The sequence below is a fragment of the Drosophila arizonae genome, chromosome 5, assembly GCF_054131065.1.
Source record: "Drosophila arizonae isolate 15081-1271.41 chromosome 5, UAZ_ARI_1.0, whole genome shotgun sequence".
Lineage (NCBI taxonomy): Eukaryota > Metazoa > Arthropoda > Insecta > Diptera > Drosophilidae > Drosophila > Drosophila arizonae.
Genome location: NC_142925.1, coordinates 7,681,331 through 7,693,390, shown reverse-complemented (window position 1 = coordinate 7,693,390; position 12,060 = coordinate 7,681,331). Strand labels below are relative to the sequence as shown.

Sequence of the window (12,060 nt, the reverse complement as noted above, 5' to 3'; positions counted from 1 at the left end):
ACCATGTTGGTTGGCGATAGACGTTGTAGATGTGAGTGTGTGTGTGTGTAACAGAGAGTGTGAATGTATGTGTGTTGGCTTTGCCTGTTGGCTTTTATGAGCTGCAAGTTTTGGAGTTTCTTTTTGGGTTTTTTCTTTTTCTTCTTTTTTTATTGGCGTTTATTTGTTGACCGTTATATTTGTTCTATATGTGTGCAAACGATGCCCACAGGACACACTCGAGCGAAGGATTGCGCGAGCGCGACTGCGACTGCGACTGCGACTTCGACGACGGCGGCGACGGCGACGGCAGAGCGACCAAGCATTATAAAAGGTTAATAGCAGCTTGTAATAAATTGCCGTATGCAGCCAGGTTCGCTTGAACTTTGAACCTTACTTTTGCGCAGTGCGGCAAACGAATCGCTGCTTGCGGTAGGCTTCGAGCAGCATCCAACGATACGGCACACATAAATAAGACAAACTAATCAGGATACAAGTGGCCGCGGCTGGGCTGGTCTGGGCTGGGCTGGCTACCCCAAAAAGATCTGTGTCAAGCTGCACGCAGTTCGCTTATTTATTTATTTATGCGCACAAGACACAGCGACACAGTCCCAGACAGCAAGAGAAAGAAAGAGAGAGAGAGACATACGCCAAGACAGCGAACGCGAATTGACAGCAGCCAACGGGCGACGAGAAATGAGAAACAACAGCAACAACAACGATTTTATTGCCACTTATATGTTTAGGCCGAACTAAAGCCAAATTAAATATTTAAGCCAAGCAGCTACGAGTTCGCTACAATTGATTTATATGCAATAGACACACACTCAAACGAACGCACACACAGTGACACATTTAATATTATTTTTATGTCCATTAATAATACACTTGTTTCTTTGAGATTTATGGCAACTATTGCTAGCAATTATTATAATTTCTTTTTTATTTTCTTTAATTTTTTTTTTGGAAAAAGTTCTGAAGAAAAAGCGTTTGTGAATTTGTTGTGCAGCGGCTAAACTTATAATTTATTTTAAATTTTTTATCCAATTTCAATTTAAATTTTTCAATTTGAATTATTTTTTTTATAAATATTTTTAAATTAATTTTTGCATTCGTCTACAATTTATAATTGAAATAGTCTTGCTCTAATTTTTATTATACTAATTTTTTATTTTTATTATTTTTAAAATTAAATCCGCTAGTCAATTGAATTTTCAATGAGTTTAATTAAATTTAATAAGCAGCATTTGCGCGAATTTCAACATTTTTTTTTTTTTTTGGCACGAAGAAATGTCATGCACACGACACGAAGAAGACACGCACGCACACACACACACGTTAGCACACGCACGCACGGACGACACAGACGCACACACTCCGCTCTGTGTGTGTGTGTGTGGTCGGGAAAAACGTTTGAAGGAAATTGCTTGAACAGGCGGCCGCACACAGGTTACGAGTGAAAATCACATGTTTCATGTGCAAAGTATAAAAGCAAACTAAAACCCGATGTCGCCGCCAAGCGACTTCAACATCGACATCGACATCTGCCATTGTATAATGCCCCGAGAGCTGTTAACGCTCGAGCCGAGCGAATGTTGCACGCGGCGTATGCGTAACATCGCAGGACATTCAAACAGATAGAACGGAAAGACGCTACATGAGAGCTTTTACTGACCAGAGCAAAGAGAGAGCGAGCGAATACGAAAGCTCGCACGTTACAGGCAGCTCTGTTAGCATGCTGTTAAGTTAACAGTTGGCGTTATTAGGGGACATTGCGCATACGATTAGTTACCGGCCATATAAATAAAGTATAACCGTTTAAATATTTATGTATTAAAAAGAAAATTAAGCACGGAATATGAATTGGTCAAATCTGATTTGGTATTCAATTTTAATAAAACATACAATTTAAATATTCATTATATAAATTAAAATTTAATGAATTAAATTAAATAATCCATAAATTATTTTTATTTTTTATTTTTTTTTTTTTTTAATATATACAAAATACTTTTTTCTTCTTTAGGCTATACATTTAAAGAATTTATTTTGTAAAATAGAAGTAAATTACAATATTATAAAATACAAAAATAAAAATAAAAAATATAATATATACATAATTTTCGTTACTATTAAGATAATTATAGAGTTATGAAATGAACTTATATTTACAGCAAATTCCTTCCTTTTATATAAATAATATTACCTTTCTATCCCAACATGTTATTTTAAATTAAGTATGCATGCAATTTTTTTAGAGTTGTTCAGTATGTATTTTGCACCCATTTATTTTACAAAATATGTTTAATTAATAATTACTGTAATTAAATATACTCTGTTGAGTACTAAAAGAAAACAACCCACTTTTTTATTTCGCAATTATTAGGCAGATCTGTTAGAGCATTTCCATTGCCCTTGTAATTTCCACTTGAACTAGACAAACGATATCAGTACAACAACTCTAAAACAAGCACAACAACAACAACAACAATGAAAACTTGTTAACAAGCTGAAAGTCTAATTAACGCTAGACGTTGTCATATTTATGACCGCAGCTCGACATTTATTCCAGTGTCATGTGGTGCGAGCAGACAATGTGCCAGCCGCAGCGACGACCGCAAATCATTTAAGGCTCTAATTAAATTTAAAAGTCCAACAAACAAACAGTCACAACAGTTGCCACAGTCGCTCAACAGGTGGCGCCACAAGACACATGCAAATATTACATTAATTGACAATGCGTCGACCGCACACACACACACACACACAAATTGCTTATCAACTGGGTAGAAATAAAGCTGCTTGATATTTTCCCTGTTCGCTGAACAATAAAAATATATTAAATGTTATTTATTTAATGGAGTGTGGCATATATTGCCATGCAATTGAGATAAAATGACAAATGTAAACAACGATAAATGTCATAATGCCAAAGCCAAACAGAAACAGCGTGTGTCCAGATGGGGTCGGGGCGATGGTAAAGCAAAGCAAGGCAAAGTGAAGCAAAGTGAAGGCAAAACAATGTACAAGAGCCACTGCTGGACCAATAAATCAATGTGAAAGGGCAACAGCTATATATCGCCATTTCCCTTTTGCTCTAGGCAAAGAGAGGGGCTACAGAGTTACGCCTGAATTCCATTCGAAATGCCAAACACAGCAGCTGGATGGCCACTCAAGCTGGCCGACAGGAAGGCAGTCAGCCAATAGGCAGAGTGAACACGCAGAACAGCAGCTGCCTTGAGTCAGAGCCAGGACAAGGCAATGTAAGGCTAGGCAAGGCAAGGCTAGGCAACGTAGGGCAAGTCAAGTCAAGTCAAGTCAAGTGTAACGGGCTGGCATTGACAATGCCAGGGCGAGCTGTGCGTTGAGTGCTGAGTGTTAACATACTAATATACACTTTGCATCTTAATCGTCCTCTGCCGTTAGAGCCTGTTAGCATGCCAACAGCAACAGCAACAACAGCAACAACAACAACAGCAACAACAATAACAATAGCAAACATTATAGCTATCTGCCTGCCTTAATGCTGATGACAATGATAGCCCAGCCTCGGTCCTGGCAAAGGATGTCTGCTCCTTACGACTTACGCCAATCGCTTTGATTGCGGCCTACATCTACTGCGACTACAACTTCGGCTGCTGCTGCGTTTATTGTTATTGTTCTTGTTGCTTATTGTTTGGCCTATCATTATTATTGACATATTTATGCCATAATTGGCTGATTATTTTGTTTTATTATTGAAAATATTGATAATTGACAACTTAAGCAGCTAGATAGCCAAACTATTATATGCTTAGCATATAATAGCTGATGAGCTTATTCCATGTCTTAAATGTATACTTCAATAAATGGCAAGGAATTTAAATTAATTTATTGACATGTATAAATCACTTATGCACATCAGAAACTATTTAGAAAATTAAATTATGTAATATTATAATATACTAGTATTAAAAAAATATTAAATTATTGTTATACTAAGTACAAAAAAAAAAATAAATAAAAAAAAGGAGTCCTTTAAAGTCCATTCAAATTTAAAAAATAATAAGAAGATTTTTTCTTATTTATTTAGTATTTTGTGTTATTTAATGTTTGTGTTTCTAATAATATCTATGTATTTTTGTTATTTCAAAATTACTTTTTTATTTATTTAGTATTTTTCAATTTTTTGTTTTCTTTTATTTTTCTTTTATTTATTTATTTTATTAATTAATTTTTTATTTTATTTATTTATTTATTTTTTAATAAATAAATAAAGTCCGAATTTAATTGTCTTGTACTTGAATAATAATCCAAAGCGCCATCTGTTGCACGCCCTGGCGAACTGCACACACATTAGAACTCTACACAAAAAGCTCGCACTGCTCAACCTCAACCAAGCACACAGAGTGGGGAAACACAGGCAGAGGATAGCCGTTAACCAGTTATTGTATGTTCGTGTGTGAGAGAGGTTGCACAGTCTGGCAACGCTGCAACAGGCACAAGCTCTCGTTAGCGCTCACGCAGCGAATAACAAGCACAAAGCAGAAAGCAGCGCAAACACGTGGCCAGCTAAGAGCGCACAGAGCACAGCCATTAAAGAGAGCGGGAGAGAGCGAATTGAAGTAGTAACAGCAGCCGCCGTTAGCGTCGCAGTAGCAGCGCTGCAAGCAGCGCAGTTAACAGCCTGTTCAAAGGGATTTTTGAGAGCAACGCGCGTCAACGTATATATGTGTGCGTGTGTATGTGTGTGTGTGCGTGCAGCGCATTATGATGCGTAATGCTAAGCGTATATATTTGTCTGGACGCATAGATGATTTGGCGACCGGCGCCACACCCCATAATATATAAACCCAGCTTCTCGGTTACCCAAGGTCATTTGTGATGTGCTCTACGAAATGTTTTGCCATTTGAGTCTGAACTGTTGAACCGGCGGCCTTCACCTGCTGCACACGTTTTGCCACAGATAACAGCCAAATGCAGATTGCAGCAGCAGCATAATTGACAGCAACAACAACAACAACAACAACAACGACACTGTTGCAGTTGTGGGTGCGACCCCAAAACTGGAGCACATAAAAATTTGCCCTCTGCTTTGGCGCTTGGCGCTAATTAATTGCAAACACGCAATGCGCCAGTTGTAAAGCGGAAATAAAATTAAATTAACTCACAAACACACGAGTAGGAAATTTTCATTTTAAAAATTAATTTGTCTTAAGCTGGTGGCACAATTCCATTTAATACTTGTTGCTGCGCTGGCACTGAGCCATTAAATGCTATTAATTATTTAATCAAATCTTATGAGGTGCCCGAGGCCAGCGAAATGAGATTTTTAGGGCAGCGCCTGAGAGCAGGCAACGGAATTTTTCAATTGAATTCACACAAAGTGTATGTGTGTCTGTGCGTGTGTTTATTTGACTTTGAATATTAAGCTAATTTCGTTTGTCGTACAATGTTTCTATAAGCTTTTTGATTAGATCCAGCTTCAATATATTTTTAGATTAAGAATTTGCAATATTTTTTCTTGCATTTAAATCTGTTTTCAGCAAAATATATTCCATTCGCTATAAGATCTGTGCCATGGAATGCCCCAAGCACTGTGCTCTGTCGCATATGTCCGCAATGCCAACATGCTTTGTGGCACAACAAAAAAAATAGAAAAAAAAAAAACCATTTGTATTTGCTCTGTCAGCAGCTGTTGGCATAGCATAATATTCCCCTATGACAGCTAAGCTACCCTCTGAAGCAAAGGTTATGACAACCAAACACGCTGCTCATAGCCTTGGCTTATGTTTTCATATATTTTAATCAGCAATTTATGTAAAATAATTTGTACATTAAAAAATAAAAAATAAAAATTAAAAGAAATCAAATCTACAAGTACATATTTAGTGGATAAAAATATTTATTTTCATTATGAAAGAGCAAACGATAAAAAAATAAATAAATGTGCATATATTTATGCTAAATATCCATATATAATTTATAAAAATTAAATATGTTCAAATAGCAGTAATTAATATTTGAAAAATTATTTTTGTAAAAATATAAAAAATTAAATATGTTCAAATATTAGTAATTAATATTTGAAAAATGACTTTTGTTAAAAAAAAAAAAAAAAAATTATAAATATTAATAAAATAATGACAATAAAATAAAATATTTTCAAATATCAGAAATTAATATTTAAAAAATTATTTGTGTAAAAAATAATAAAGATAAATATCATTAAAATAATGTTAATAAAATAAAAATATTAGATTTAAATTTAATTTTTTTTTTATATACATACATGTAAATTTAAAATAAGTGAATGAAGGTTCTACAAACTTAGACTCACTCGAATCAAGAAGTTAAAATGCTAAACACTACAGCAATTATACATCTGCTATATATCAAAGTCTCTATGTTTCCTTTCACAAATTTATTTTTGTCTTTCTTATATGATAACAGCCAACGGTAATTAAAAACTTGATTATATAGAGCACACCTTTCAATTCAAATAAACTTTTTCGACCATAAAATATTGCTATTTCTAGATAGAAACGCCTTCCCCTCCCCGAAAAACATAATTTATTTCCAGCAAAACTCTTTTAACCATTTCGGTTTTCAAATAAATAGACTTTCACTCTTTAAGCACCTCAGGCGAAATACGCATTCGGCCTAAAAGTAAAAGACATTTGGGTTACTCGTTATTCCAGCTGTCAGGCAGCTGTTGTTTCAGATAAAAAATAAAATACACAAACAATGCGAAATAGTGACAGCCGCAGTTAAAGGCAACGCATGGCAGCGCAAGCCGAATGCGACAGGCCACATATCATTTAGAGATGCTGGCAGAATGACACACACACACACACACACACACACACACAGGCACGCAGGTAAGACAAAATGATGGCGACAAAAGTTGCTCGTAAAGTGACAACAATTGCCACGCCCACACTGACTGCTGACGGCTGTGCTGCCTCCTGCTGCCGTTAACATCTTAAGCAGGCGCAGCCCGTCAACCGCATGTCACAGACAGTTTGCCTACCAAATTAGATGCAAAAAATGTTTTTCATTTTATTCACTGAATATTTTTTTAGAGACTTTGCTGCAGTTCCGCTAGCAAATTTTATTTTCCTTAGGCTATGCCCAATTTAAGATGCCTACAATTAATGCCAGGCAACTAGGTGCCCTAATGGCGCATATTACTCATACGTACCGTTGCGCTCATAAATTACATACAAATGTTTATGGCTGGGCCAACAGCTTCCTAAGACCAAAAGCACTCACCTAAAAAGATAGAGAGAGAGAGAGAGTGAGAAAAAAAAGAAAGTCGTTTTAGATATATAAATAGAAAGTTGAGTGGGAATTGTGAGAAGCAGGGGAGAATTCGCTTGACCAGGACCAAGTAAACACCTGAATTGGGGGGCGTTGCTAAAAGGTTGGGGCCAAGCAGCTTAACGGAAGGAAGCGTGCTGTTAATGTTTTTCAATAGCTCTTGAGTGTGTTTTTATATACTCGACATGGGTGTGCATGCCTCTGTGTGTGTGTGTGTATTTGTGTGTGTGTGGGTCTAAGTGTCTCGGGTGTTGTGTTTTCTTAAAGGATTTTATGTCTTTGCTGTGTGACAAGCATTGTATTGCAAAGCAATAGCCACACAGAAAGCAAAACCATGTATTGGAAAAGTTTAATGGGAAAATTTAAATTTCCTGGAAAACTACTAAATAACAAGAGACTTCATGGAAAAGCTCTTTGAAGATTAAGCTAGTACTGAAAAAATGTTATAAGCCCTTAAAGGGCTTATCTTATATAAATTATGAAAATATTAAAAATTTTTTAATTAAAAAATTTTAAAGTAATTTTAAGCTAATTTATTAAATGTTTGTATTTAATAACTAGTTTTAGGTTTATTAAAAATATTTTAATTCAATTTATTTTATTAAAAATAAGTCCTTATTTTTATTTATTGAATATTATGCATAAATGAGCAATTATAAAAATAAAAATAAAATGGCCAAGGTATATTATATACAATAAAATACAAAAATTTTTAATTTATTTTATTAAATAAGTTTTCATTTTTATTTTGAATATATACATAACGATGAATTATACAAAAAATTTACAATGTATTTTATATACAAATTGAATATAAAATTTTTATAAAAATTTTATATCAAATCAACAGCCAAAATATTAACAAAATAACAATTTTTTCTTTAATTATTGAAAAGAAATGCAGCTAGTTTTACTGCAAGAATTTTATCCAATATTAAATAAAAAAATAAGATATATATATTTTTTTAATTAAATTTATTTAGGTTTTATTAATTTGAAATAAATAGGAATAAAATATAATATATATAAAGAATACAAATGTGTTTTATATAAAATTAACAAATAAAATATGAATAAAATAAATGCTGTTTTCTGTAATAAAAAGAAATAAAATTATTTTAAAGCGTATTTCATTAAAAAATATTTAAACACTTTCAACTGCAGGCATTTAAAAGTAATTAAAAGGTATTTAAAAGCCACTCAATTAATGATGGGCTAAAAATGCCCTAGCTGAAAGGCACAGCCGCCGCTGGCACAGGCCTAATTGATGTTTATCACTGTAATCAATGTCTGTCAGTGCAGCCTTACGCAGCCGATGACATAGAGACAGAGGCAGAGGCAGAGAAGTCGCACTGAGAGACACAGATACCATGAGCTGCAGTATGACAAGCCAATTAGCTGGCGGCGCACATAATCACCTATCAAAAGGTGTCGATGCTGCAGCAGCAGCGAGAGCAGCCATGATACTGGTAAAAAGCGAGCATAATTGAGTTATTTACGCTAATTGCCACACACACACACAAAGAGAGAAACCCCCCACCCAAACACACACACACACACACAATCTATAGGTGGCTTTCAGCTACTGACATAAATTTGCAGAGCTGTGCGGTGGACCGCAAAGTTTGCACAGCGCACGTGACAGCCAAAAACAGGCAAACAAGCTGAACGAATGAACGAATTACAGATTGACTGACGGACTGACTGACTGACTGCTTGATTGACTCACTGACTCACTGACTGACTGACGGCCTGACTGCCTGCCAGCCTAGGCGTCTCAACACGTCTGGCAGCCACGTATCGCTTGAGCCTTGCCAATTCATATTTCATACAAATTATGGACCGAGTGGGAATTGGACGGGAGGAAGGCACAAAACGTCGCCTGCTTCCTGTTGCTGTGCGCTGCACATCCGCTGCCAGTCTGCCGATTGCCACAAGCACGCACACACATACACACGAAATTACTGTGCACGTGGGCGTGGCAGACAGTGAAATGCACAAGCCCTTCTAGCCAAGACAGAGTCACATTGCCTCACATTGCCGCAATGCAATTACAAACATATTCAATTTTCAACATTCCCCACAAAATTTATGTATTTAACTGTTTGGGTGAGGGGGGCGGTGGCGGCATAGCGGTGGGTGGGGCAAGCATATGTAGTATAGGCGCCTCTTGTTGCATGTGCGGCAATTTATTTCATTTATCTGTCTTCATTTTCGCTTAACCAAGCGCAAGTTTTTAGCTACTGCGGAATCATTGAGAATAAATTAGATAATAAATTTTATTGGAATTTAATATTAAAAAGTAAAAATAAAATAAAATGTATATATTAAAAAATTAATTGTATTACATAAATGAAAATTATTTGTGAGGAATTTTTAAATAATTTTTAATTTAATAATTATAATAAACCAAATTTATTCATATATTAAAAAAAATTCCTTGCTTCCTATGGAAGAAAATTTCACATTAAATTGAACCAACCCCGACGAATGTAAATGAATTTCTACCAAATTAAAAAGTTCATTTTCAAGCAATAAATTTTTAAATTTCTTTTGCATTTTCAATTTAATGTAATTAAACACCTTACAATATAACTCAATTAAATTATCGCCTCATCAATAAAAATTTCGCAATTTACCATGAAAAATTCATTTCATGCGTGTTAAGTCAGCTTTCATACGGCACACATCCTGCCACAGGATGTGATTGATGACAGCTCACAGTCAACTCTGTGCACATAATTTGAGCAAAGTTCACAAAGCCACAAAAAAAAAATAAAAATAAATAAATAAATAAAATTATGATAAATTAAAGTCAAATGCGTTATACAAAATAAATTAATCTCTGTTATTTAATAAAATAAAAAATCTCATCAATTGCGAAAATACAACCTTTGAGCTAAGCTCATTGGGCAATAAGACTTTATCTCTATCTGCTAGCCCATTCATCAATATTTATTTGCAGCCTTGACTCTTAGCCGGGCTAATACGCATTAATGTCGACACATCGACGGTCATGGCCACGCCTACGCAATACAGACAATAAAGTGAGTAAAAACGAAAATGTTCGTTAAAGTTTGCTCAGCCTTGCGTCAAACGGCATTAAAGCCATAAAGTGTAGCAAAAAAGATTGAGCCATAATCACACAGACAACGGGATAACAGCATAATAAACTTCAAGTGCTTCACCCAAATTAAAGTGGCCAACGGCCTGTGACGTCTACAAAATTCCACTCTAACTTTTTATAGAGGACACAGCCGTCCGCACAACATGGCGTATGCGCAATTCGCCTTGAATTTGCCAAAGCGCCTCAAATTTAATTTGTTTTGCATTTATGCAAAGGCGAAATTAACGTTGAAATGTGACAAATAAATACATTTTATTTAACGAAATTAAAAGAAGGAAATGCAATAAAGTATGTGTGACAAAATAAGCAAGTGATATTTAATAAAAATAAATGAATTAAAGGAAATGTTTGGAATTTTTCGAGATAGAAGTAAATTAAATGTTTGATCTTTGTTTCTTAAAAATAGATTAAAATTTTTTCCTCATTCCTTGTATTTTTTATTTTTATTGCATTTTTGAAATATAATTTTTTTAAATAAAACATAATAAATTTAAGGTAATTGTAAACCTAAAGAATATTGTATAAATATATTTTACGCCGTTTAAAGTTTGGGCTTAAATTCTTTAAGGATTTTCTGAAAACAAACTCTTTCAGTTTGTCTATAGCAAAAATAGCAGGAGCAAAAAACAATAAAAAAAAGAAATCAGCCAGGGTAAATAAGTAAATTTCTAAATGGCTTACAAGTGCGCTGCGATAAGCTCTCCCTTTATACGCCATGAAATGAGAATAACAATAACAGGGACTGAGTATCTGCTTGTGGCAGCTATGCGCGGCGAAATAAAGGCAAATATTTATGAAGCCTTTATCAGAATTTTTATTTGTATTTTCATTTTCTTTTTATTTTTATTTTATTTTATTATTATTATTTTTTTTTTTTTTTTTTTTTGCCATTGTCAGCGTTGCGAGGCACTCGTGCTGAAACCGAGCTATGATGAAACCCTTTCACGTTTTCAAGCTGTCAGAATTGAAATGAGATTCGCTTCAGAAGCGCCGACTTACCTCTCATCCAGACGCATGCTGCTGCGACTTATGTCACTCCAGACGGACATGGAACGTGGCCGCTGGAAAAACGATTTGGAGAAGCGTCGCACGGCCGGCATTTGTTGCGGCGGATAGCCGGCCAAATCGTTGAGCTCCTCGTGGAAGTTAACATTGCGTGCGTTGGCGCCGCGTGTGGGCGATGCTATCGATGGCATCGAATAGCTATTCGTATTCGTTTGATTATCGTCCGACATGCCCAATGCTGTATAACTAACCGATTGCAGATTGTGTTGTGTCATCTCTCAGATATGTATTCACTGATACTCTTCATGCACTTCACCAACTGCACTTGCACAATTTTCACTGTCTTTTCGCATTTTGTTTAACATATTTTTGATTATTTTTGTTGTTGTTTGTTTGTTTTTTTTTTTTTTTTTTCTTTACAAATTTCACGTTACGTTCGTTGCCTTGGCATAGCTCGCTTAAAACTAAAAAATGCAATAGAAAACAGCAAAGGAAAAATAATATGTAAACTATGCCAGTCACACATTTTAATTGCTTCTCATTGCGTTCTTAATGCAAAATGCATTCATTAAACGCAATCAACTGGCAACTGCTCTTGTAAATGGACAACAATTGACTTGGTAGACATGCGAGACAGTGATAAATAG

At 35.0% G+C, this 12,060-nt stretch overlaps 1 protein-coding gene across 13 annotated transcripts in view; it reads right to left on the bottom strand.

The window, feature by feature from the left end:
- Window positions 1-12,060, bottom strand: part of SLO2 (slowpoke 2) — a 154,170-nt gene that overhangs the window by 95,274 nt on the left and 46,836 nt on the right. For 3 of the 13 annotated variants that reach the window (XM_089470270.1, XM_089470271.1, XM_089470278.1), the window contains exon 2: window positions 11,408-11,877. The exons of 3 other annotated variants lie outside the window; for them this stretch is intronic. In XM_089470270.1, coding sequence (XP_089326396.1) covers window positions 11,408-11,688 — 281 coding nt within the window. In that variant the 5' untranslated portion in view covers window positions 11,689-11,877. Of the gene's footprint in view, window positions 1-2; window positions 1,895-11,407; window positions 11,878-12,060 lie in introns of those variants that run through there. 7 more of the 13 variants (XM_089470272.1, XM_089470273.1, XM_089470274.1 and 4 more) reach the window with 5 other exon arrangements.